Source organism: Chanodichthys erythropterus, chromosome 14 (assembly GCF_024489055.1).
Source record: "Chanodichthys erythropterus isolate Z2021 chromosome 14, ASM2448905v1, whole genome shotgun sequence".
Classification (NCBI taxonomy): domain Eukaryota; kingdom Metazoa; phylum Chordata; class Actinopteri; order Cypriniformes; family Xenocyprididae; genus Chanodichthys; species Chanodichthys erythropterus.
In genome coordinates, this window is record NC_090234.1 from 26,679,933 (window position 1) to 26,706,952 (window position 27,020).

The window sequence follows — 27,020 nt, forward strand, 5'->3', positions numbered from 1 at the left end:
TAATTAAACCAAATTTAAACAAAGTAGATTTCATGTAGAAGATTGCAAGACGCATAGCTCCTTTGAATGAGACTAACAAGCATGATATTAAAAGACTTCTGAGGGGAGAAAGACACAATTACAATACATTACATTAAAATACAGTTTTAATGGACAGAATATCTTAATTTTGAACTAACTGATGCTTTCAAAGACTGCATACTTCAGGACAGTGACTCAGTCCCCATAACACACCAAAACATCAGAGTGTTTCAAAACCATACAGAAACAAGAGATTAATTCAAGGACAAGAGAAGTCATTTAATGTATATTAAAATCAGTGTACACTACCATTCAAAAGTTTTTGTCAGTAAGATTTCTTTTTGAAAGAAATTAATACTTTTATTCAGCAAGGAAGCATTAAATTGATAAAAAGTGACAGTAAAGACATTTATAATGACATTTATAAATGTCATCTATAATGTCAAAAGATTTCCATTTCAAATAAATGCTGTTATTTCTATATATTAAAGAATCCTAAATGTACATGTATATTTCCACAAAAAACTATCAAGAGGCACGATTGTTTTAAACAGTGATAATAATAATCAGACATGTTTTGAGTACCAAATCAGCAAACAGAGTGGTGCAGGTATGACAACAAAACCCGGAAGACTAATTTCCCAGTGGTTCCCTCGAGATTTTCCTATGGGGTTTTATAATGGGTTTTATAGTAAATAATAATAGTAAAATTAATAGTTTTTAGTAAAATAGGGTCGTCAGTAAACATAACAATGTAAAATGCACACACTCAGAACCCAAACGTTAATTTCTAGTTACTTATTAGAAACATACTTTGTTTTTTGTTTTTTTAAAATAAACATAACAGCTTCAAAATTCACATTTTCGATATGATTGTGTGTAATTTATGTTGTAAAACCCCCTAGGAAAATTTTTAGGGAACCAGTGGCGAATTAGAATGATTATTTAGAATGATTTCTAAAGTATCATGTGACAATGAAGACTGGAATGATGGCTGCTGAAAATTCATCACAGAAATCAATTACATTTTAAAATATATTAAAATAAAAAAGTTATTTTAATTTGTAAAAATAATTCTGAATTTTCCTGTCTTTACTGTATTTTTGATCAAATAAATGCTGCCTTGGAAGAGACTGTTTTTACATGACAAGGTTTACATGGTCTTGTTTAGAAGCAGACATTAGTTTGTGTGTATGACTGTGTGCATTTGTGTGTGACTTTATATGTAAAGCAAACTCACCTTGACTGAGATCTCAGGTAGATAATGTGGATTTCGCAGCTTTGTTGTTATGTAAAACCGGAAATCTGGAGCATATTCAATAGTGGAGTCGCCCAGCCGGATGCAGACACTGCCACCCTGTTTAAAAGTCTGTTTCAGCAGCAGGGGCTCAAGTATGGGGTCCAGTTCTTCCCCAACATTCTCCAGCAACACTACAATACACCATGAATGAATAATTAGAGTTAAGCCGAAACAAAAGCTGCAGAAGCATTTATTTGACCTACTCACAAAAAAAAAAAAAAAAAGTCAGGTAGTAGAAGTGGAAATTGAAGGAATGCAACAGGGAAAAAACAACAACAAAAAGAAATTAATAAATAAACTCAAATGCAAATTCTAGAGGTGAACGGTATCAAAACAACAATCCACACAAGACAGCTAAGCACCGGCCTGCCTACGCAGCTGCCTTTCATCCCAGAACAACACTGATGAGGAGGAGCTGAGGATGGAAGACAGAGGCACCTAAGGCCAGATTACTTGGCACATTTGTGTATCTCATGCTGCGGTTTGGGTCCACCCCTGGTCTCCTTTGCATTCAAGAAAGTAAAATTAGATGGAATTTGTGCTTTCAGTCTTTATGTGTTATGTACAAGAGACAACCATGCTTCTCCAGGGGAAGAGAGAGAATGTGTGCATTTATCTACAACAGGTAACGCACTGGTTTGGATCTAACTGTGATGTGTGCTTGTTTTTCATGGTGGAGGGGGACCCCTGGGGAGAAATACTGGTATTGCACCTGTGAGAACAGTTTATTTATTTATTGTTGTTGTTGTTTATATCTTTAACAATTTTTAGGATTTATTTGGTGAGACCAAACTAATAATCTTAAAAAAATAAATAAATTGATTCTCAACTATGCTGCTTGATGATGGCCCCTCCGAGCAGTGATATAAGGATTTTTAGAGTATTATAAAAGTAAGCTTTATATTCCTTTTCTAAATTCTGTTTATAAGCTGCCACCTCTCACCTGGAGTGCCAAACTGGATGCAGTTTTCTAGTGTGCGCACAAAGTCGCCATCACTGAGCTTGATGACATGGAGACTGTTAGATTTCTCCATATTCTTCAGCCATTTGTTGGCCTGGCCCTGAGGATCAATCATCAGGGGCCACCTCCTCGCATTACTGCAGAGAACAAACATCTCAATAATCTTCCACAAAAAAAGAGTTTCGATAACAATGTGTCTAAAAGGTATAATTTATCTATTGATCTGTTACCGCAATACATCCATGCTAATCGTTGATTATAATATAGAATGCCAAAACAAACATTTCCTTTTGTCTAAACCTGGTATTGCTACAGAATGCAAATCTAAATCTCCTGCACATCTAACAAGTACTATCTTTCATTTTTAATTAAATAAGTGCAATCCAGTGTGAAGTGTGAAATAAATTAAACATGTTTACAGTGACTGACTTGTGAGAATATAGTGAGAAGTGCATTTAGATGCCACTGGAAAGAAAACCATGTTCATAAAATATGAACATGGTTTTGTTTCTTAAACCTTAAACTTCCTAAAGTAAGTCTGTGATATCATAACTAATACAAATGGCACTTTAAAGTAACATATATTGGCAAAAAACTCTCACGAGATGATGATTCCATTGTCAATGGAGAAGCTGTCTGAAGGGAGGCCAGCAATGGTCCAGCTGCGGATTTTCACTGGCTCACCCAAGGAGTTCATCAGTGACAAGTTCTTGGAGCAAGGAATTCCTCTGGTCTTACACATGTCAATCCACTCCTCTGTAGCTCGCTGTAGAGATCGCACACAGAAACACACAAACAGCTCAATAAAGACAACATGATCACAGCTGCTTTAGACAGTTTGATCCAGAAACATCCACTGATGTCTTCTGATACATCTAAGAAGTTTTAATCCTATTTAAAAAAACACAGATCCATAGATTCAACCTTATCTGTTAGTTTCAACTTAATAATGGTACTGTGGACTATACTATTATCGCTTCGATATCTTTGTTTTCTGTTTAAATCCAATAAAGACTTACTGCACACAAAGGTAATAAGCTGTGTGTCATGTACCTGCACGAAAGCTTATATAAAAAGACCCTCTGTTGGGAGAAAAGATATTGCTTTCACAGAGGGGGGAATATTAAAGTTAAACTACTCCCTGTTCCCCGAGTGCCATTTTAAACTCACCATAGCAATACCTGGTATTGTACAAAGTGTTTTCACTGAATTCATTCATTTTTTATGGACTCTGCTTTGTTGTTAAGCATAACCAGCTGACAGGGGCAAATGTGTACGAATAATGGCTATAGAAGGATATCAAAAACCCTCTAATATCACTCCACCTGAGACACATCAACTATACTGAATATGAATATGAATTTAACTCACATTACAGTACTTAGACTGAAATGTAAAGGAAAACTAAATAAGACAAATACATTTCAGCCAGATAAACCCTGTCCCAGATGTCTTTCTCAGATGTCATCTCCTTTGCTGTAAAATATTGCTAGGATTTTACAAGATTTTACTATATCTTTGGGCAATAAAACATATTTTTTACTATGAAATCAATGTTAGCTATGTAATTTTCTCACTTACAGTAAATTAACATATTTTGTTCCATTGTGCAATCTCACAAATAGGGGAAAACCCATAAAGGAGCAGTCACATTAGCTAAATTTGGCAAAATTTTGCAAACAAAAAAGATCCATCGTCTACTGTCAATAGTATAGCGATGTACAGTATGAAGCACAGCTCAGAGAGTCGCTTTTAATGAGACAACTTTCTGTTGATCATTGTGGTGAATCCGCATGTCCAACTTGAACCTGTTGCAAAATCTGCATAGGGAAATCTTTGACCTTATCGTGAAATTCCAGATCGCATAAATTTTTATTGAAATGACTGGAAATGTGCATGTCAAATGTGACTAGTAATAGTTCACCCAAATAAATTCTGTCATAATTTACTCACCCTCAAGTTGTCCGAACCTGTATACACTTCTTTATTCTGTTGAACACAAAGGAAGATATTTTGAAGAATGTAGGAAAGTTCTTGGGGTACTATTTACTTCCATAGTATTTTTTTTTTCCTACTATGGAAGTCAATCATGCCCCAAAGCGGTCTGGTTACAAACTTTCTACAAAATATCTTCCTTTGTGTTCAGCAGAACAAAGAAATTCATACAGGTTTGGAACAACTTGAGGGTGAGTAAATTATGACAGAATTTTCATTTTTGGATGAACTATCCCTTTAAAATCTTGTGCCTGAAGATACTTGTAAGGGCATGAACATAGTTGATAAAAGTAATGGATTTTATCTGATGTTAATATTGATATTGTATTGATATGAACAATGTGGGTTGATAAGCGCTTGGCAAGAGAAATGGATTGTTTTATGTGTTGGCCCACCTGTCTAAAACTGGAGGTAAAGGCGCCGAGGTAGGCCACTATAGCAGCAGAGATGAGAATGTCTCCAGTGAGGTTGTTGTACAGTTCACCTAAGTTAAAAGCAGTCTCACTCCAGCGGGTCTTCTCTCCACCTAACCCACCAATGAGCTGCTCCGCACGCTCTAGCTTTTTACTGCACAAATCCACCTACAGAAAAAAAAAAACAAGGAAAATGAGAAGACTAAAGGGATGCATAGGAGTGGGGAGATGTACAAAAAGTTACACAGACATACACTACTGTTCAAAAGTTTGGGATCAGTATTTTTTTAAAACAATTTTTTCAGCAGGTATACTGTAAACCCATCAAATGTGACAAAAATGTCACGATTTCCACAGAAATATCAAGCAGCACAACAGTTTTTAACAATATAATAACACACTTCTTAACACATATTCCCTGATATGTACCATATCGACTACAGTCCAATTCTAATTGTCACCATTTTATGTGATATACACTAGCAGCATCAGCACATTTAACATAATTTAAAAACAGTCTGAAACAGGTGTTGACATCAAAGATACAGCGGGCTAAATGTGGCTGTCATCTGTATTCACACGGTTGAAAAGGATGATCAGATATGACTGCATTTATATAAAAATTTGTGACCATAAATGAATGTTTGCTGCACAAACATCCTTCCGAATAAAGCATCTAATATAATGTCTGATCCACAAGTGCAGGCCTTCTTTCATCATCATAGATAAATGGATCTTTAAAACCCCAGTTTGGCACTAAAGAAACATCATATTTGTTTGAAACGACAAAAGTGAGCCTGCACAGCACCTGCAGAGAGTGATAGGAGCTCTGCGCTTGGGCACGAAGCTGACAGCACAATTTCTGAACAATCCAAACATCTTACTCACTCCCTGTGATGGTACTTCACTAATTCTTTGTGACATTGGTGCATGCAGCATCATGACACTTTATTGTCTTTGAGATGAAATCCTCCAAAATTCCTGTTCTTTCCAACTCATATCCCAAAGTGAGAAAACAATTTGAAAGAGACCGTTCCAGTGGAGCTTCAGGAACAACATAACAGGTTTTCCTCGGTGCATTCAAGTGCCTTGATTCTGGCCATGCTTGAGAGAGCATGGCATAAACAATTTCTACCCTCCAATAGGGAAAACAGACAACCTGAATTACAAACATGGAGAGAAGGGGGGGAAAAAAGAAGAACGAACATGAAAGGAAGTGAAATAGGGCAGAAAACGGCAGCAGGGCCTTGGTGATGCTTGGTTTACCCAAACGCACTAAACTGACAGGCAGTCTCCACAGACAAATGAGAACAGTGTGTGTGTGTGTGTGTGTGTGTGTGTGTGTGTGTGTGTGTGCACGTGTGCCCCTGTGTGTTTTTTGTGTGGGTTTAGAAACAAAGGCTTCACTCTTACAACTTCAAAGTTCGAACATAAAAATGATCTGAAGGAAAGTAAACAAAGAACAAAAGGAAAACATTCCCTCAACTCCTCTTGATGTAAAAACAAAAACTAAATTCCTAAATAAATGAACTTCCAGCAAGGAGCGGACATTTTCAACAGGGTTGCCCTGCCCTGAAGGAGAGGTTACAAAGAATGTCAAACAAAAATAGTTGAACATATCATGTATGTATAATACACAAAGCTTCAGGAACAGTATCGAACCATTCGTTGATTGTAAGAACCTTGCATAGCCTATTTTGTGAATACTGTCCTCTACCTACCTGATTCTCAAGGTCAGCCTTTTTGTTCTTATTGGCTTCCAGGGTCTCCTGTAGTTTGGCCAGTTTGTCCTGGACCTCCTTCAAAGCAGCTTGTTTCTTCTGGAGGCTCTCCATGGCCACCTTCAGCTTCTGTTCTGCAAGTGCCAACTTCTCTTTCTTTGGGGCCACTACCTTTGCTACTCTGTGAAGGGAAAAGAAAAAAAGTGTCACCATGAAATGGGTCTTAATAAAAAAAAGATTTTTACATTTTCTAAAATAAAATTTTCTTGGAGACCCATATAAAATCCAGAGTTTATTGTTCATGTCTTGAATTATGAATTACAGTTTAGCAAATGTTTTGATGACGAAATTCAATTATTTCAATAGGAATCTTTGTGGTCGCAAATTTTGGAAAATATTTTGCAACAGGTTTGCAGCTAATTCAATGCGTTGACCAAAAGGAAAGCTGAATTGTTTGAAATTGAATTTTGTAGGAACTGTGGAGTATAGACAGTAGACAATGGACCAAAATTTGGCTAATGTGACCTTTAGTTTAGTTTAGCTATAACTCACTTATCATAGGAGTCCATGGCACAAACCCATTTACAGAGCCCCTCTGCAGCAGCGGAGGCCGTGCGGATCTTCTCTGGAACAAAGTCTGGGTTGGTGATGTATTTGTTGCGGATGACACTCATGTAGTTGACTGGAATATTGTCTTTATTGTACTCGTGAAGGCTCTGGAGAAACTTCATATCTCCTAGCAGTTTCTTCGCTGGGCCCCAGAAATCCTCCACCTTCTTGCCGGAGCCTGAGGGGTCTGGAATACGATCTGGTTTTATGCCTTTCAGGATGCAGATGGCTTCCATGACCAGCTTGACACCAGCTGGAGGATTCTTCATGGCTTTAACCACAGTTATATCCTACACAGGGTGGCACAGATTGATTCGTTGAATAATGGTGATTTGCAATAATTTAAAAAGACCATATTAAAGAAGTCATGACATGAGAAATCAAATTTGCCTTGATCTATTGACATAAGAAGTATTATTAAAACATCCTGCAAATTTCATAGCTTAAAACTTCCTCCAAATTATAAACAAAGCATTTATTTAAACAAACATCAAAATCAGCTTGTTCTGATATTGGGTGACCTATGACATCACACGTGCAAATACATATGCGTATGACTGCCTCCAGAGCAAGACACTGACGCATAGTTACACGTTACACATTAGCGCACCATAGGCCCTGACCAATGGCATTCAATGACATCTGCTTACACTGAATGTGAGTGTCACGTCAAAAGCAAATAGAACCCATTACAATCACTGACACTGTCTACACTGACATGCTCCACGCATTTGAGTCTGTCAATAGGACAAATGGAAGAATGTAGTAAAAGATTAAGTAAAAGATAAGGAAATTTTCGCTTTGTTAAACAGCTTGTGAAGTTTAAAAGCTTGTTTGCATCTCTGTACAGACTTTAGATGGATCCCAGCGTCGGAAAGAAGTGGATGGTTTATTTTAATGAAATCCTAGATCGCATTTGAGGATTATATGTTTATTTGGAGCATTTTGTTTCATCAGCGAGGCATAGTGTAATGGAGCGTTCACAAAAAAATAGTTCCCTTTCGAAAGGGAACTTGCACTGCATCCTAGAACGCATATGGGGAACGTGCTCGCAATCCTATTGGCCGGCAACAGCCTATAACGTCATACAGGTGCAACCAGGAAGTATATAAGGGGTGCCTGGAAAACATGTCATTTCATCTTCAGGGACTGTTAGACTTACCTTGAACAGATCGCTACAGACAATCTATCATGTCTGAGAAACGTTTCAAGCATTGTGCTGATCCATGTCCTAGATATTTGACACGGGAGGATACACACAACTTGTGCATTCACTGTCTGGGCGAAGAGCATGTATGCTCTGTTCTCGAGGGATCTGTTTGCGTGCATTGCGAGCGTCTTCCCATGAGGATGCTCCGCTCTCGTCTGTCCATCTTCTTGAGAGAGGAAGGACAGACATCTGTGCCTGGCAGCTCGGGCCCCTCTCATGCTGAGGCAGAGAGACGGTTTAAGTCGTGGGGTTCACAGGTGGAGCTTGCCGAACACTTTGAGAAGGGTGGCACTGTCTCTCGCAATTCGGCGGCTCACGAGAGTGATCTGCTCGATGAGGATGGCATCAACCCTTAAAGCTCCGGCTCTGCTTACCAGACCGCTTAAAACCACTTCGCGTTTGAACGGCAAAGCATACGTGGCAGCGGGTCAGGCTGGTGCTTCACTGCATACTATGGCAGTGCTCCAAGCATACCAGGCTGATCTGCTGAAGGATTTAGACCAGGGTCAGGGTCTTTCACCTGAGGCACTGACCCGTTCTGGTTTGAGGACCATAGACAAGGCCAGAAATCTAGCATCACTGCTCGGCCCCTCCTCAGAGGAGGAGCAGGTCGCGGAGAAGTTAGGAAGAAGAAGCAGGATCTTAGGGAAGTTATACAGTGCAGGCATTCTGAACGCCAGTATGTATTTCTTCTACTGTCCCTCGGTACCCCTCTTCCCCACAGGTGCTTCTACATCGGTCCTGAGACTGGGCCAATGATGAGTATGTTCCCTAAGCTGGAACTTTTCTGATGGTCTGGACCGGGTTTGAAGAGAAGCGCAGCCTTTAGACTGTGTGAGTATGGCAGGCCACTTTTACATGTATAGGTGGGCCTTTTTTTTGTAGGTCGCCTCTATATTATTAGAGCCATGCTTTTGCATTGACCTCAAAGCTCCCTGCTCCCTGGATTTTTGTGGATATATAGGTTGGTCGTGACACCCTTTTATAATTCTTACTCTCTTAAGATCTTGGTTTGTACCCAGCTAACAAAAAGGAGTTGCCAGAACGTTTTGTTAACATTCTCTTTAAGTTATGAAAACGTTATTTCGGAATGTTTTCTAAACGTTCAAAACGTCCAGTTTTTTTAATGTATCAAGAATGTTTTTTCTTGGTTTATGTTAACGTTAGAGGAACATTCCATTCTATCATTTTGGAAATGTTATGAAAACGTTATTTCGGAATGTTTTTTAAACGTTCAAAACGTCCAGTTTTTTAAATGTATCAAGAATGTTTTTTCTTGGTTTATGTAAACGTTAGAGGAAAATTCCATTCTGTCATTTTGGAAATGTTACAAAAACGTTATTTTGTAATATTTTTGGAACGTTCAAATTAACTGTTTTTAAGAACGTTTTTTCTTGGTTTACAGTATGTGAACGATAGAGGAACATTCCATTCTATCATTTTGGAAATGTTATGAAAATGTTATTTTCTGAACGTTTACAACACCCTGCCCCGCTAGAAATTTTATGTTCCCAGAACATTCTCAAAACATCCCCACTGGTGTTAAGGACGTTGTCTAATAATGTTCCCAGAACGTTCAGACACAGTCACGATGTGGACTTCTTTTAAGGTTTGGGGGACGTTATTTGGCAGACATTCACCGAACATTTAGGGAACCATTTTTTTTTTTTTTTTACGGAACATCCCTGCTGCCCTTGTCAAAAATGTCAATTAATAAGAGTATCTGCTCAAACAAAAACTAATTTTTCTTAAATGTCTTACAAACAACAACAGCACATGCATGAGCTAATGTAACTGCTGTATCACTGCATCAGTAACTACACAGTTACTGTTTTTAAACATGCAGCAGAGCATCAGTGTTTCTGGATCATCACTGACTGAAGCTCAGGATCTACTCTCCAGCACAATGGTGACACACAAAACTCAGATAACAGAAACAACATTAAACACTAACAGATCTCTCTAGATCTCTGCATCTTCACTTATTACAACCCACTCTGACTTTGTTTCTTTCATACAAATCTTCTTTATGAGGTGTTGATGTTTTATCAAATTTATAAATGTCACCGTTATGGAGGTAAGCGCTTGTTTTAGTTGAGCTCCTGACCCTTGACATTTTGATTATTTTTCTCCAATTGTTGCAATTGTTATTTAAAGCATGCATTGCAAAAAAAATTGTGAGAAAAATCTGATCATATGGATTTGATTGTTTCTTTGTTATTTTTCTCATCATACAGTGGCCTTATTCTCTGGTCTCTGAATATTGTATTTTTTTTTCATGTTATTATAGTCCAATGATAGTGCATCAAATCCTGCCATGCGTTGATATTTTGAAAGCTTTATTGGGCAGAAATTATTCAAACAGTATCATACAGATTCACACAGACATCAAGATTCTGCATATGATCCTCAACAATGGTGACAAAATTTTCAGATAAACAGCTTAACTCTGAACATCACAAAACAAGCTACTAAAGTCACAAAAAAGATTCTGTTTAGTGTCACCATCATTGAGGCTCATACGCTGATTCATGATGTCTGTGTTGAAGTTTGAATAAAAAGCCCTCCTCAATACTCTTGTCTGTATAAAGAATTAAATATAATAAAGCATTAATAAAACTAACAGTTAAAACATTCACAGCTTGAGGCTTTAGTGATGATGACTAAATCATCAGCACTAAACAACTCAATTCATCTGATCAGAAGTTCTCTTGGGTTTATTGCAATCGCTATCATGTCTTGATAACACAGTTAAAGCAGCCAGAGAAAATCTAATGTTAAACGTCAAGGATCAAGAGCCCATCTAAAGCAAACGCTCATCTCTATAACGGTGACTTCAAACTTTATTATTTTCTATAAAACACACACGCAGAAGCGATGTTATCGTGACCTTGTTCAACTTTGCCTAAAAGTTCTCTAAAAGTGACAAAAATTCTGACATTTTACAGAACATTTGTGACATAAACGTCCTCTTTTGGTAATGAAAGTGCTGCAGTTCAAGGTTCCTTATATGACTTTAGGGGGACATTCCAATTTGGGTCATTTTATGGTCACATAAGAACGTTCAAAACATTGAACTTCAGAAACATTTAGCAAATATTAATAACATCATAAAGACGTTACGGCTACAGCAATGTACAGAACATTAAGTACAGATTACAATGTAAGGACGCTTTTTATAAACATTGTACTCAGAACGTATTATGATAACATTCTGAAAACATTTAGTAAATAATAATAACATTAAAAGCATGTTCTCAGAATGTTATCCTAAGAACGTTTTCGCTCAACATTATGAGAACATCAGTCAAGTACAAATAACGTGATAAAGACGTTTCAAGAACGTTGTTATGAGAACGTTTTCGCTCAACATTACGAGAACATCAGTCAAGTACAAATAACGTGATAAAGACGTTTCAAGAACGTTGTTATGAGAACGTTTTCGCTCAACATTACGAGAACATCAGTCAAGTACAAATAACGTGATAAAGACGTTTCAAGAAAGTTGTTATGAGAACGTTTTCGCTCAACATTACGAGAACATCAGTCAAGTACAAATAACGTGATAAAGACGTTACAAGAACGTTGTTATGAGAACGTTTTCGCTCAACATTACGAGAACATCAGTCAAGTACAAATAACGTGATAAAGACGTTTCAAGAACGTTGTTATGAGAACGTTTTCGCTCAACATTATGAGAACATCAGTCAAGTACAAATAACGTGATAAAGACGTTACAAGAACGCTCACGATTTCAAGTAGTTGGCTGTTTTTTTTAAATAAATTTTGGCCTCCTTGCTAACCTTCCATTAGCTTGAAGTGAAGTGGTTTCCTCTCGCTCTGAGAGTTTAAGGCGATATGCTGAAACATTCCACTCCCCTGAACTCCAGATGCATCATGACTTCAGGTATGGCCTTTCCCTTATATCACCCTGTGATGCGTGTTGGCTTTCTTTTTAGCCTCCGCTCTGTCTAGCCCTGTTTTATCTTTCTGACGTCGGCCTCCTAAGTTCAGGCCGCCTTAAGTTTTTTGCAGCATGCTGGCTTCATATTCTCTAAGGCCTCTGTCTTTGGGCTTCGGGTTGTGATGTTTCTGGTATTGGCCTATGATTAGGCCTCTTTTGTTACTAAAAAATGGTGAAAGTGTGCAGTGTTTTTCTATTTACCGCTGCCCGTTAGGCCACAGGTGTTTTCACTTGTTTGAACATACCTGCCTCCTCTTGCCAATAAGAGTCACTAGGTTGCTTTTTTTTGTTCTTTTTACCTCTCCGAAGTCATGTTTTGGTGTGTCAGCCTTTCCCTTGGGCCACCCCTATTTCTTTTTATGCCTTCTCTATGTTTAGAGTTGTTTCCGGCCAGGGCCCACCCTCTGCATTGGGCAATAAATGCAAGTAGCAGACCCTACTAACTTCCCTTTTGCCTCCTCCTTTTTTCGGCCTAGGTGAATGTTGCTCCTCTTGATATCAGAGTAGATGCGATATGCAGAGCCTCAGTTCCCTTTGGTGTGTGGCATAAATTAGACACCTAGGTGGCCTAGGTTGCAGGTCGGCCTCCCTGGTGGCTCCGGGGTTGAACCTTGTCCCCCTGAAAGTGACTGGCCAGAGCTCCTCTCGAGCATTCTGGCCTGACTCCCTTTAAGAAACCTCTTCTGCTAAGATGTTAGTTCTATGTCTTGAGCGGCCTTGGTGAGTCACGTCCTCTTTCTTTCTCAGAGGGCTCCCCCTTTAAGGCTTCAGCTCGGCTTTGGCCATAGGGAGTATTGTCACTGACAGCCTTGTGTGATCAGAAGGAGTTGAGTGCTTGGCATTTTCTGCCTTTTTTTCTCAGCCATTTGGCATGCACTCCTCTCGGCATGGCAGTGTGGGTATTTTGTTCCCCATATGCGTTCTAGGATGCAGTGCGAGTTCCCTTTCGAAAGGGAGCATCTCGGGTTACGACTGTAACCCTGGTTCCCTAAAAACGAGACACTGCATTTTGTTGCCATGCCTCCATTCTGCCTGCTGTCAGTCCCTTTAGACGAAAAGCGGATGACAGGTTCTCCAGGCGCCCCTTATACTCTTCCTGGTTGCACCTGTTTGACGTCATAGGCTATCGCCGGTCAGTAGGATTGTCGTGATTTGACAGATTAATAAAAAACTTTATTAACATTATCAGTGAACATATTAAAATAATACAAATCCATGTCATGACCCTTTTAAGAATGTTTCATCAAGTAACCCAAAGGCACTAAGGGTATTTATTACTTAAAATTATATATTGTCACAGTTTTGTTCAGGTTGAGTTTATTTGCTGTCTTTGCTGTCTCCATGCCTGTCAGTCTCATTATTAGTTACCTTGGTTACTGATTTGATTAATCATTCTGTTCAGCTGTGTCCTAATTAATTCCCTTTGTTTGTTCCTTGTATTTAAATCCTTGTGTTTCATTTGATTTTTGTCTGGTCAATTATTTACAGTTATGTTTCCTTGTCTGCCTTGTGTTAATTTACCTGCAGATACCATTAAAGACTGTTTTGAATCTGAAGTCAAAGCTCACCAAAACTGTTTGATTATCAGCATTCTTCAAAATATCTACTTTTGTGGTCCATACAGGTTTGGTTCAACATGAGAGTGAGTAAATGATGATACAATTTTTATTTTTGGCGGACTATCCCTTTAACTTATGCTAGAATGTGTTTCTTTAGCCAATATCAAAATCTGAGATATCTTTGTTACTATAAACAATTTGTATGCATTACTAATAATTATTCAATTATAGTTCCCTCCAACCTGCGGTGTTAGTGTGTTCAAAGCAGCCAATGCAGATTCCAGAATGGGCACAGCAACCGCCAGATCGGCATCACATTCATCTTTAATAGCCTTGGCAGCCATTGCCTGCTCATTAGCCTCTGCTTCATCCACACGGACCACTTTCTCTGTCTTGGATACCTCCACAGATTCTCGCTCAATGACCACCATCATCTCTTCCACTTCTTTACTGGCCACACGCAGCTGAGGCTGAAGGGCCTCCAGCTCTACCTGCATTGTGGACACCTGAGTGGCGGCTGATTCCAGCTTTTGTAGACCAATCTCATAACGACTCTTCAGCTTCATGACCTCACTGAAACAACAGAGACCATTAATATTATCATCACTGGCATAAATAATGTGACATAACCTAATTATTCAAACTTAATCAGTCAATGATTCTAATGTAAAGCCACTCAGATTGGAATGACTTACGATCTTTTGCGCTGGAGTAGGTGCTTAAACATAGATATGAGCTCCAAATAGGAAGTTGGTGTGACATAGTTGTAGCGTTGCAGCTCCGAAAGGAAACATGCAGAGAGACTGATGGTGGACGTGTGGAAGCTCTTGCACATGCTGATACAGCCTTCACGAGCAGTGTCCGTCATTTCAACGTCTTCCAGGAAACGAGATGCCACAGCCTGCAGAGCATCTTCTGGCCAGCTCTTTTGGAACATAATGATTCAATACACATTTAATTTTTGACTGTAACAATGCACAATTAATATTTAATAAAATTCTTGAATTCTTCAAAACAACTATAGTTCAGCTGTTTCACATTTATATAGACATCAACACTGAACAGAATTAAAGGTGCTAAAGAGGATGTTTTGTTTTATACATTTTTGCAATATTACTTGAAACTGTCTTTACTAAAAGACTATTTATTAGGTGCACTGAAAGGAATAATATTAATATACATCATCTGTGCACGAGGTATGGCCTTAAAAACATCAGCCAATCGTTTACGCGATCATCCCTCTGGCTTGTCAATCACTGCCGTGACATTCCTTGTGAGAGACGTGCGCGGATTGGCTCTCTGGCTTGTCAATCACTGCCGTGACATTCCTTGTGAGAGACGTGCGCGGATTGGCTCTCTGGCTTGTCAATCACTGCCGTGACATTCCTTGTGAGAGACGTGCGCGGATTGGCTCTCTGGCTTGTCAATAACTGCCGTGACATTCCTTGTGAGAGACGAGCGCGGAATTCCGGTGGTAAACACTCGTGTTCCAATACTCCTGCACGTGTTTTGGGAGGCTTTCCCTCGAAAGGAGGGGGGGTTGTTCTTACGCATGCGCTCATTTCAAAAACTCAGTAACAGTCTTTGGTTTCTCAGTCGACCAAAGATCCTCTTTATCACCTTTAAGCTGAATAATGACACTATTATCTTGCTACAGCTGCGTTACAGCAGAATTTGTCTCATATTGTCTCAAGTTTGCATCATTAGTTGTTACTTTCCAGTTTATTAGATATTATCCAGTTTCTGTATTTACTATAAGTACATAGTATGTACATATAGAGCATGACTGTAAAATAAAGTTCTACTGAAATAGTTTCAAAGCAGCTTCACAGTATCTAACCCTAAGCCTACCCCAAAACCTAACCTTAACCCATATACCTTAATAACTAAATATCCAGTACTGTCTTAAGTAAGAAAGGTATAGTATGTAGGGTACAACGGGGCTAAAGGTGCCTTTGATTTTATTTTCCTCTAAACCACTAGATGGCACAAAAACTTGCCACAGCACTTTCCTAAACATCCGTTTTTCAAAATGTACGTGCAAATTTCTCTGATCTTTTATGCGATCGCGGGCAGCAATGCAAGGTTGATTCTGAAGTAGTTTGATCTAATATTTGATATTTTTTTTAAATGTTGTTGATTTAAGTAGCAAATAAGAATCCATTAAATTAACATTTGTATTTTGAGACAAAGGTCATCCTTATGATTTTCAAGAATATGTAAAAGTATGGTATTTGGGGTAAAAAGCGCCCCTGCTGTTGGGGCAAAAGGCACAATAATTAATATGTTAATGAATAGCTTGCTGACTTTTCCATTTGTTGACATGACATGGTTAGTTTCACATAGCAAATATCATATATCAAACTGGGTATCTTAGAGATAATACCCATATTTATAATGAAACAATCATATTTTAAAATATATTAATCATATCATAATAAAATATAATTTATTGTTACTACTGTAAATCTATATTAAATAGGCTATTATGGGATCTCCTTCAAATGCTTTCAGAATCTTTACTTTTTAAAATAAAATTGTTTCTGTATTTCTGTATTTTTATATTTTATATATAAAAATATATATCACATAGGCCAGAAAATAATACAAACTTTAGTCATTATTAAAACCATATTATTTTAGCTAAAGTATTTGCGTAAATACCGTGCGCCTTTTACCCCATGCTGGGGAGCCCCCTCACCACCTCATACATTTATAAGATTTTTAAACAAAATTAACCACATTATGATTTTTTTTCTTTTTTTTCACACAAAATATGTTGCTCCATCATTGTCCGATACAAACATATATATTTTTCCTGTAATCATACACTTTGAAAGTAGTGAAAAGCACATTTTCTCTTAAGGTGTGCCTTTAGCCCCGTTGTATCCTACTCATAAGTGCAAGTACTGTAAAAAAAAAAGTGCAACCACAATTTCTATTGTAAGAAGCTCTATAAAAATAAAGGTGACTTGACATATTTAAAAATTATATAATAAAAATAAAAAACAAAATTACTATTAAAATGAAAATAAAAACTAATTCAAAATATTAATAAAAACTAAAACAGTACATTAATTATACTAAAATAACACTGCATAGCCTTTACATTCACACCAACCTGGAACCAGTCAATGGTGCAGCAGTTAATGAGAGCAGGGAAACGTCTCAGGCGACTTCTGAAGGTGTCACCAATAGGACTCATGGCCAGTACCACATGCAACTGGCTGCGACAGCGCTCCAAAAACATGTTAAAAAGAGCCAGTGGGCTGCCATCCGTCTGCTTATCACGTTCCCGCTGACGGTCCAATACACGCATGCGCTCACAAATCTCCTGCTTCTCATCTACGGCAAAGAGATTGGGAACCTCACCAGTGTTTAACAAGTTACTCACATCCTCCAAAAACGACTCCATCTTAATCTGGGTGTCGGTGAAAAGGAAGACTCCGTGACTTTCCCCGGATGTTGATTTTTGCATGATGAGCTTGAGGTCATCACGCCACTCTGTAACCCCATAACTCTTCGAGATCTCCACCTGGAAGAGTTCGGATTCAGCCATGTGGGCGGCCAAGCGCGTCAAAGACTGACGGCCGCTTCCTCCAACTCCCACTAAAAGAGCATGTCCACGGGGCTGTTTTAGAATGCGGGAGATGCGACAAACGTGTTCGATGGCGAACCGGAAAAGTACAAGATTCATGGGAGCCTTGCTGATATTGTTGTACTCTTCAAGATGGGTCTCCACCACCTGACGAAGCTTCTCAGGGTTACCCACCTCACGGTAGTTCCGGTCCTCACCTTTGGGGTCATGAAAATCACAGAACATGAGGCTCCGAAGGTCATCTTCGGTTACAAGCCCATCAGCATCACTGTCCAAATGCTTGAATAGCTGATGGAAGTCTTCTTTCAGGTGAGACTTTGAAACTTCCTGCAGGAAGCCCACCATCCATGCACAATCAGACGGATGCACTAAGCGGTCATAATAAACCCTCAGGACCTGCATGAGAGGATATTTTAACATCAGTTCAGCTTTCTTGCTATGATATGGCCTATAAAACTGTGTTTGCAGTTACCTCATGCACCCATAAGCGTTTGATGGCCGTAGGGTCGTCTGCTGTCTCTGGCCGTGATAAGCAGATCCCCTGGATGACGCGGGAAAAATCTCGAAGGTTGAAGAGGTAGTGGGACTTGGCAGGGGTTGGTAGGAGGTTTTTAGTGGCCTCCTGATACACAGACATGGTAGCACTGATGATCTGAGAGGTAACGCTGACGAACGGTTTGGGAAATGGAAATCTGAAAGCAGGTAAGAACAGAAAATGTATTAAAAATGTTATTTATTTATTACTCACATTGGTATGGAGCAACCTTACCTTATGGTTAAGTGCCAGTCCAGAATTCTTGAGAAGATTGTGAACATGGTTTTGTCATCAAATTCATTAATGGTCACTGTGTTGAAGTGACGCAAAAAGCGAGGAGTCACAGGGTTCCTACCTCCACCTGCACATGACAATGGACATGTCAAACGTACAAACAGACCAGTGTACACTGTTTAAAACATTAGACGTGTTGCTTCCTTTGCAACAATCTCAAAGTTGCATGCAAGTACTATTGGCCTCCTGAAGCTTGATAGATTTGTTTTACTGTGACCAATGTTTAACTTTGATTGCTTGATTTTTTTTTTTTTTTTACTACACCATCTTCTTTATCTTCATGGTTTATGCATATCCCTAAGGTCTGTATTAAACTGAACACCAGTGTTATTTTAGTATTATTTAATTAAAATTATAGTATTTTTCAAATATTTTTGAATTAGCTTTTATTTATATATTTTAGTTTTTATTATATTTTTATAGCTTTAGATTTAAATGAGTTTTAGCAGTTTTAGCCATTTCTAATTTTCATCTAATGTTTTTATTTTATTTCAGCTTTATTTCCATTGCTGAAAACTTTTTCATAACTTTTGCTTTAGTTTTGTTAACAATAACAACCCTGCTGGACACTGCTCTTAGAGCTGCAATTGCCTTGAATAAAAACTGTATTAGCATTTATAAAGGACATGAACTCACCAGGCGGACCCATGGCACACATGATTTGAATGTCCACTAAGCTGATCATGGAGCAGTCCTTCATGTCATACCAGTTCCAGTGATCGAGCCACTGGCGCAGGAGCTCCACTGGAGGCTGGGCTCCATAAGTCTCTCTAGCTGGCATGTTTACATCATCCACAAACACCACCTAATCAAAGTAATCAAAAGGCAAATTAAAGGTCAAAATAACAAAAAAATGACAGGTCTAAAAATGTTTTATAACACTCATGTTGATTTAATTTTGAATGTTGGAAGATAATAGGGCATTTTTATTGTGCCGTTTTAAATACAGGTGAACTTGTGAATCAAACACATTTTCACATTTAATTTAGAGGCAATTAAGAACTAATTTTCAAGTTACAGTCAGAATTTTTGGCACAAATTATAGTCATAAATGGATTTTAAAAAGCTAAGAAGAATTACTTAGTAAAAATTGATTGAGATTTAATCATAATCTCTCCAGTGACAAAAAGGGTAATAAAAATATGCTTAAAGTATACCATTTTCTTTCCCAGGGGAGGGCCAAACACTCCTTTCCTTCTCTTATCAAGTTTAGACATAATAATGTTTTGAGTCTGTGCTGCTGTTGTTTGGGCTGAGAAGTTGATCAACAGAGGACTGTACACATCCTTCTCCAAACGATTTAACAAAAAGTCCTGTGGGGGATTTGGAGACACTTAATTAGCTCTACTTAGCACAGATGTTGCATCAAAATTCAGTTTTCATAAACACCTTCAACCTGTGTTGGAAGTGACAAGAAAACAGTCTTTCTACTGTAAGCCTGTCACTACCTTTATAAAACATGCTGTAAGTAAATGAGTCTAGGAAATTGTTTTATATAACCTTCGCACCTGACATAATTATGCTTGTGTCTCATATAATAGCTTGATACAAGCTAAAAACCGATGGAATATGGATCTCTTTCAATCACAATAAATTTAATCTAAAGGATGAAAATCAAAAACATGCACAACCAACATAAAAGCTTTTATAGATCAGCCATGTGTCAACTAATTAATGTAAATATATGCACATTTCAGAGAGACCTCATTCATTATAGTTTGAGGAGAACATGATGTTTCTCCACTTATGCGTGACACATACAATCTCTTTCATTCCTTAAAACTCTGTGAAAGAGCCATGTGGCAGAGTGTGAAAAATGATGATTTAATATTCATGTGCTAAATGAGAGTGATGAAGTTGGCACCTGCAGGCATTTCACACTCACAACATGGAGACTTTAAGAGTCCTTTACATTTTTGCCAAAAATTCAAGAGGGGGAAATTGTGAAAAAATAAAACGGAAAGAGGAGGCAGAGGGAACTATGAAGTGAGTGGGTACACGAGTAGAAAGAATGAATGAATCCTATTAAATCAATCTTACTGAAATAACTGGTGATTCAGATTATATTGATTTTTTTTTTATAAGAGTTTTGGACAAACATTACTCAGTCTGTTCAATCTTTAAATAACACAAGCACAAACTGTTGTGTAAACTGATGCCACAGGTATATTTAAAACAAAAGCATAATGATGCAGGTAAGAGAGATGAGGCTGTTTGGCTGATGGATTTCCAGTCGAGTGACTTTCTAACCGCACCACCGACCAAAATACAAGAATTGACTCTGTTTGTTTCTTGTGGAAAGGGGGAGGGGGAGCATGCATAGTGGGCCACAGTTAGTCTCAAACCATTGACTCATTTATCACAATCTGATGACGTCAACCCTTGTGCGCAGACGTACAAGATCACGTAAGCGGTTTCATGCTCAGCTGTAGATAGAGACAGATGTGTTGTGCACCTAATTTTTTATTTATTTATTTGTCAGGAGAGGCACCAGTGGAAGTCCTGGCTTACTTGGTGAGATTATACAAGACTAAAAGACTAAAGACACCTTTGTTAGTATAGTGGTACAGTTTTCAGTCAGTGGGCAGGGGACAAGAGTTCAAATCCTGACTAAATATATCACACTTTTTAAGTATGATATGATTTTTTAACTTCTTTTATGTTCCCAAAAAATGTCTCAGTGGGTTTTGAGTGGTATGACGGTGGGAAGATAATAACAGAATATTCTGTTTAAAGCAAATTATCTGTTGAAGGTGAGATTTAATTCAACAGATGAGTTTTAGTCTTAGATAAAACTTTTTTATACCTATGAATACAAAGAATTTCACCCTGTTGAAGAGTCACTATTAACATACTGTACAGTATTAAAGTGGAAATGAAGTAGTCAGTCAAGTCAACATTATTTAGTAAATGGATTTCAACTCTAATCAAAAATTATACAACAAACGATATATAACACAATATAGAACACTATAAATGTAACCATTAAAAAAAAAAAAATTGTTATCGCTTTTGTAGCAGGGGCGCCACCATTTTGCAGTATTACAACCTGTGACGTCACAGGGTTGGTTGGCTCCATTGGATTAATGAAGATTATTATAGTTTCGATTCTGGTCTTTAATTTTTTTGCCTCGTTGCTGTAATTGTTACTAGTAATAGATAAACTCATAATATCTGTCACCAAGTAGTTGACCAATAGAGGGCTCCAGTCCTATTTGCAAAGCAATTCCGGGCTGATAAAAATAGGCAAACAAAAATAATTCAGGACTCCAGAGGTGAAGGAAAAGTTGGTTAAAAACTTTATTGCACGAAATGCAAAAGGATCAAAAAAGATGATGGCAAGGAAGGAAGATGACGGAATTGGGGATAAAATTTGGAGATTATCCATTGTATGGAGCCCTGAATGGCAAGCGAAATATTTTGTGTTTTTTTTTCTTTGATCTCTGTATGTTGTGGAATGATAAATGGTGTTTTTAATGGTTGTGGTGCATTTTAATTTCTGACAGTCATTTTGGCAACATATTGTACATATTCAAGTATGACTATGAAAATCTTGAGACAGTGGGACTGAATGTGTCTGAATGTGTTTTGGGAAGCAAAGCGTTACTGTTCTCTGTTTCAGCGGCAGTTTATGAAAATGGACTATGGATTAGAGTTGAATCCATTTACTAAATAATGTTAACTTGACTGACTGCTTAATTTCCACTGTAGTCAATTGACAGTCCTATTCTAAATAGTGGCAGACTGGTATTCATTGTGTAAAAACTGCACTGAAACACTCACTAGAATGTAGACGCTCTTGCCAGTCCCTGTGGGGCCAACAAAGACGGTGGGCTTCTGATGAGTGATGAGCAGCTTCATGAGAGCAGTGTAGCGTACAGTGTTCTCTGTAGGCACAATTATTTCATTGAACTGCACATCTTTGGGGATGGGGGGCTGTTCCTTCAGCTCCTCAGTCCATAACTCCCATCTGCCTGGACCCTGATAGAGTATCATTGCTCATGTGAACCATTTTTATTAAATTTCAACAAATATTCTTGTTTGCTTTTTTATTTGGAATTTTGTTTTTCTGTCCTTCAGTGCTCTCTGAAACTACAGTGTATATTAATGCTGCAATGTTCCCAATTCCACCATCATGACACCCTCAAAAATGTCATGATGCACTCTTTGTAGAAGTCTTATATACACCACAAAAGAATTATGGGCTTGTTCATATTCCTGTCTGTTCAGAAAAAAAGGCTTTTATCTACAGTAGAAAAATGTAAGCAATGGATAATCCATTTCTTTTCTAATAAATGACATTTTCAGCATTTAATGAGGCATGAAATTGGCAAATTAGTCCAGGTTATGCCTGAAGTTTTATTACACAGAGATAAAGCTTGTGATTTCTAACAAATAATAAGACAGATGACCTAATTCAGGATGAGGAGGGTGTGCTTCCTGAGCAGAGAGTGAATTTGCTTATTAGTAGGCCTATTTCAGGATGAAAAACAGAATCAAATTCACATGCCTCAAACTCCAGAAATTAAGTGGTTGATTTTATACTTTGTATTCTAAATATAGATCAAGCCAAGATGGCATGTTAAATACTAAAAAAAGCTGGATATTAAATTTGCACAATTGCTTTCTAGAAAGCCAGATTGAGAAACATCTCTGAGAAGGAATGAGAAGCTGCAGGAAAGTGGAGATAATACAGATAACATAAAAAAAGATTACATATGTGTCATCTACCTATGTGTCATCTACCTAATTACCTCCCAAAAATATAAAAGGAAAAAAAACTTCCCAAAAGAGCCCAATCTGCTTTTCTCTACATATCCACTCAATTGTGTTGATGGAACTTCCTGACCTCTTTGAGGAAGCGGTATTCATAGAGTGTGCCCTCAGTGGGTAAAGGCACTGTCAGCTGCTTGGCGGGAGGCTCCACGTGCTCCAGTATTCCATGTTGTGTGCGTGTCTCTTCACTGAGGCCACCTGCCAGCATCTCCCTCACCAAACCGTCAAACTTTACCCTTCCAGCCTCAGTACAGCTGGCTCCAACTGACCACACGAGGCAGAAAACAAAGATGCCCTATACAGGAAGAGAGAAAAACAATGTTTTTATGCAAAGCTAGAGGTAGTGTTTTTTGACTAACAAACAGCTCAGTAACATATTACTGTTGACCTCTGATAAGTCCATTTTGAGGTATCATATTGAGTTTTTCCATAAATGATCTAAATCATTACTTCCTCAATTGCTGTGTTTAATCACTACGACCCACTGCTGACCTTCCCACAGCTGCTAATCCAATCAATTATTCATAAATATTTCTTTACAAACTCAGTTCCACCTTTAGATCAATCTGCTGCAGCAATGACAATCAATACAAACACTGCCGGTATTGATTTGGGACAAAATGCTTTGTGCTACTTTGGCATTAAAAAAAAAAGCTTTAGGATTGAGCAATACTCTGATGACCAACTGAGAGGAAGCAAATAAAGTCATTCCTATCTAAGAGGAGAGAGATTTTCTAAGCATTGATCCTGTACCGGCACCTAATCAATGAGACTCGCCATCTATGTTGGCACTTTTTGATCCACTGATATGATCTCCGTCTCAGAGGAGCAGGTGGAGAAAGATTATTACCTTTAGAGGAGAAATGCAGACAGTATTGGCAGACTTCAGACAACACAAAAAAAATGGCAAAAGTTGCCTTCGGCTTAAGATATGACCTTCCAGGGCAGTAAAGCTAAGACATTTGTGAGAAGCAATTAATATGATGAATTTGCAATGGACCACTCAAACTGAAAAAACATCCCTTGTATGCTTTAGAGGACTAAGTGAAACTAAGCAAACAATTTTGATTCGCTAGCCATGAAAGCTGATTAATCAAACAAATGAAAAGATGAGGTCCTTGAAATACACTATATCCAGTATACAGCATCTCTTCTGTGTATTTATAACCTTCTGAACCCTATCTATGGGTCAGATATATTGAAACACTTAAATGTTAAAACTATTTCACATAATGATTGATCACAATTAGATCAAATGATGAAAATGTGAATGTGTTGTGGATTATTTCTCGGAAATTGTTATGTGGCTGCTTGCTTTTTAGCCAACTGCCTCAGTAGGCTCAGCAGAAGTGAGGATCAACTTCAGCTACATAGGCAAAGCTGTGAGTGTTGAGTCCATAAAGTGTCCAACATTCTACATTTTATTTCCTCACCTCAAGCCAGGAGCAGACATCCCTCTCATCCATCCCCTTCATCTGGCTCTCCTCTCTGAACTCATCCATCATGCAGTCCATCAGATTCATCAGAGACCTCACCAGGCTTGTGTTGGTCGTGGGAGATAATTCCTGATAACCACACAAAACACACTCCATTAGTCTGGACCAAGAACCCGTGGCTAGATGATTGGTGGTGCATCTTAAATGTACAACGTGAGATAATAAATAATAGCTCAACAATGGCTATACAAAAATGGCAAACAAGGAAAGAAATGCAGCAGCAAATGAGTGGCAGAAGAAAGCGCTACTTTGTCTGCCAAAAACTGTATAGCCAAAGTGCACTGTAAGCACTAAGAGACAAAACAGGACTGTCAGGAAAAGTGGTATTTAAAAAAAGAAAGCACATAATTAGCGCTTATCCCATTCTGAGCACAATGCATGCATGTAAGCACAAAAGAACCCTTAATTGCAGAAGCCTGTGATTATTGGGAAAAGAAATTTTGTATGTAATGCCTGTACTTAATTGAGCACATGGAACAATTCCCTATTCCTTCCAGACTCTTCGAGTAATAATTATTTTTCATATAAAAACTAATGTCTTTGTTCAATGTCTTTTTTGCAGTATCAGTGCATTATGACAAGAGGTCAAAAGTCTCAAGTTGAAATTTGTTTTTATGCCTAATATCTTCTTATAACAAAAAAAAAAAATGGTGATGGAAATAATATGAGATGGGATGGAAAACAATATTTCAATGCTTTTGCAAGTTTCTTGGAGGAACACAAAACTTTTGTGCGAGAATACAAAAGTGTTGAAATATAATTTTTCCTCCCAGCTCGTATTTTTTCCAGCACCATTTCCCCTTAGAGCAGGGGTGTCCAATCCTGCTCCTGGAGGGCCACTGTCCTGCAGAGTTTAGCTCCAACCATAATTAAACACACCTGAACCAGCTAATCAAGGTCTTACTATAGGCTAGAAACTTCTAGTCAGGTGTGTTGAGGCAAGTTGGAGCTAAACTTTACAAGACAATGGCCCTTCAGGAGAGAGTTTGGACACCCCTGCCTTAGGGGCTTCGTAATTTATAAATGAATGAAAACAAACTATTGATTTGAGGTTGAGATCTGAAAAATATTTAACATAAAAGAAGACATAGACTGATGAATTATAAGAGAGACATACAACATGGAAAGTTGTAAATTAGCATCATCATGCAAACATATTTGAGTAAAGAATTCTGCAACTGACCAACTAAATTCCAGTATTCTGGCTGTGCAATAATGGCAGTTAAGTTACAGTTGTACCTTAGTGCCTTTGCGAATGAGTTCAAGACATGCAGGCAACATGCGGTCGAAGAGGCCGGTAATAACGTCTTTGTGCATGGAGCTCAGAGTGGACGGCAATGTGTTGAGCCAGGACAACATCAGAGGCCGCCATCCCAACATGTGAGGCTCCATGTAGATCATACCACACCGAGAAACCTAGAAAGCAGTAGTGTCCCAGTTCAAGAATATATACAGTACAGTTCAAATGTTTAAATATGTATTTCAGTCTTCACTTGACATGATTCTTTAGAAATTATTCTAATATGCAGATTTGGTGCTCATTATTATCAATGTAAAAAAAAAAAAAAAAAGAAAAGAAAAAAACAGCTGTGCTGATTAATTTTTTGTGGAAATCATGATTTTTTTTAGGATTCTTTGAAAGTTCAAAAGAACAGCATTTATTCAAATTTGAATTTTTTTGTAAAAATGTAAAAGTCTTTACTGTCACTTTTGATCAATTTAATACATCACTGATGAATAGAGGTATTAATTATCAATTAAAATAATACTGATCCCAAACCTTTGAGTGGTAAACAGGCAGAAATGTTGACTAGAGAATTTGACTAGATAATGACAATGAAATTATCTTCTTTTGTATAAATCAGTAGCACTTTCTAAAAAATGTAGACATAGAACTCAAAAGGGTTTGAAACTTTTATATATATATATATATATATATATATATATATATATATATATATATATATATATATATATATATATATATATATATATATATATATTACTTAGCCATCTGGAATGGTGCATAGTTCATACAAATTCCATTTTATTCATCTGCACAGCAGCTGCACTGGGTTACTAATAAAGATAAAGGTCTTCTGTGCTTAATGGTTTGATGAATAGCACATCATCAAGGTTACGTGATGGAAACAGCTGTCGGAAGCTGGCTCCCACGGAAGGCCCATGCGAATGGTAGAGGTGTAAGTGAATTGCAAACTGGGTACTTTTGCACAGGTGTTAAGCCCGAGGAGACATCTGGGCCAAGCATGACCTCGAGAACACGTTAGCTTGTTCAGATGAATTCTCACTGAACTTTGCTCTAGTTTGCAGCAGGCCATATGAGTCAAGCATGAATATATGAAAAGGGGGAGAGCAAGAGAGAAATTGCAAGAGACAGATATGAGCCAAAGGGAGATGGTTTATGCTTATGCTATAGTGAGACCTCTTTCTTTTTCTGTCAAAGCAAGACAAGATATTCTCACAGATTTGATCTCTGTCTCACTCTTTCCCTCTGGTTCTATCTCCAGCTTCTACTTTGATCTGATCTGGTGGCACAAACAACACGAA

General features: G+C 38.0%; 1 protein-coding gene across 1 annotated transcript in view; it reads right to left on the reverse strand.

The window, feature by feature from the left end:
- The window catches only part of dnah7 (dynein, axonemal, heavy chain 7), a 78,189-nt gene that overhangs the window by 19,053 nt on the left and 32,116 nt on the right, over positions 1-27,020 (reverse strand). Inside the window, exons 34-50 of the mRNA XM_067408992.1 lie at positions 25,692-25,868; positions 24,390-24,521; positions 23,030-23,251; positions 21,964-22,161; positions 19,338-19,493; positions 18,817-18,985; positions 18,121-18,247; positions 17,824-18,043; positions 16,875-17,747; positions 14,449-14,678; positions 13,996-14,326; positions 6,964-7,310; positions 6,412-6,592; positions 4,673-4,858; positions 2,885-3,048; positions 2,265-2,419; positions 1,262-1,452 (exon numbers count right to left, since the gene is read on the reverse strand). Coding sequence (XP_067265093.1) covers positions 1,262-1,452; positions 2,265-2,419; positions 2,885-3,048; positions 4,673-4,858; positions 6,412-6,592; positions 6,964-7,310; positions 13,996-14,326; positions 14,449-14,678; positions 16,875-17,747; positions 17,824-18,043; positions 18,121-18,247; positions 18,817-18,985; positions 19,338-19,493; positions 21,964-22,161; positions 23,030-23,251; positions 24,390-24,521; positions 25,692-25,868 — 4,059 coding nt within the window. The remainder of the gene's footprint in view (positions 1-1,261; positions 1,453-2,264; positions 2,420-2,884; positions 3,049-4,672; positions 4,859-6,411; positions 6,593-6,963; positions 7,311-13,995; positions 14,327-14,448; positions 14,679-16,874; positions 17,748-17,823; positions 18,044-18,120; positions 18,248-18,816; positions 18,986-19,337; positions 19,494-21,963; positions 22,162-23,029; positions 23,252-24,389; positions 24,522-25,691; positions 25,869-27,020) is intronic.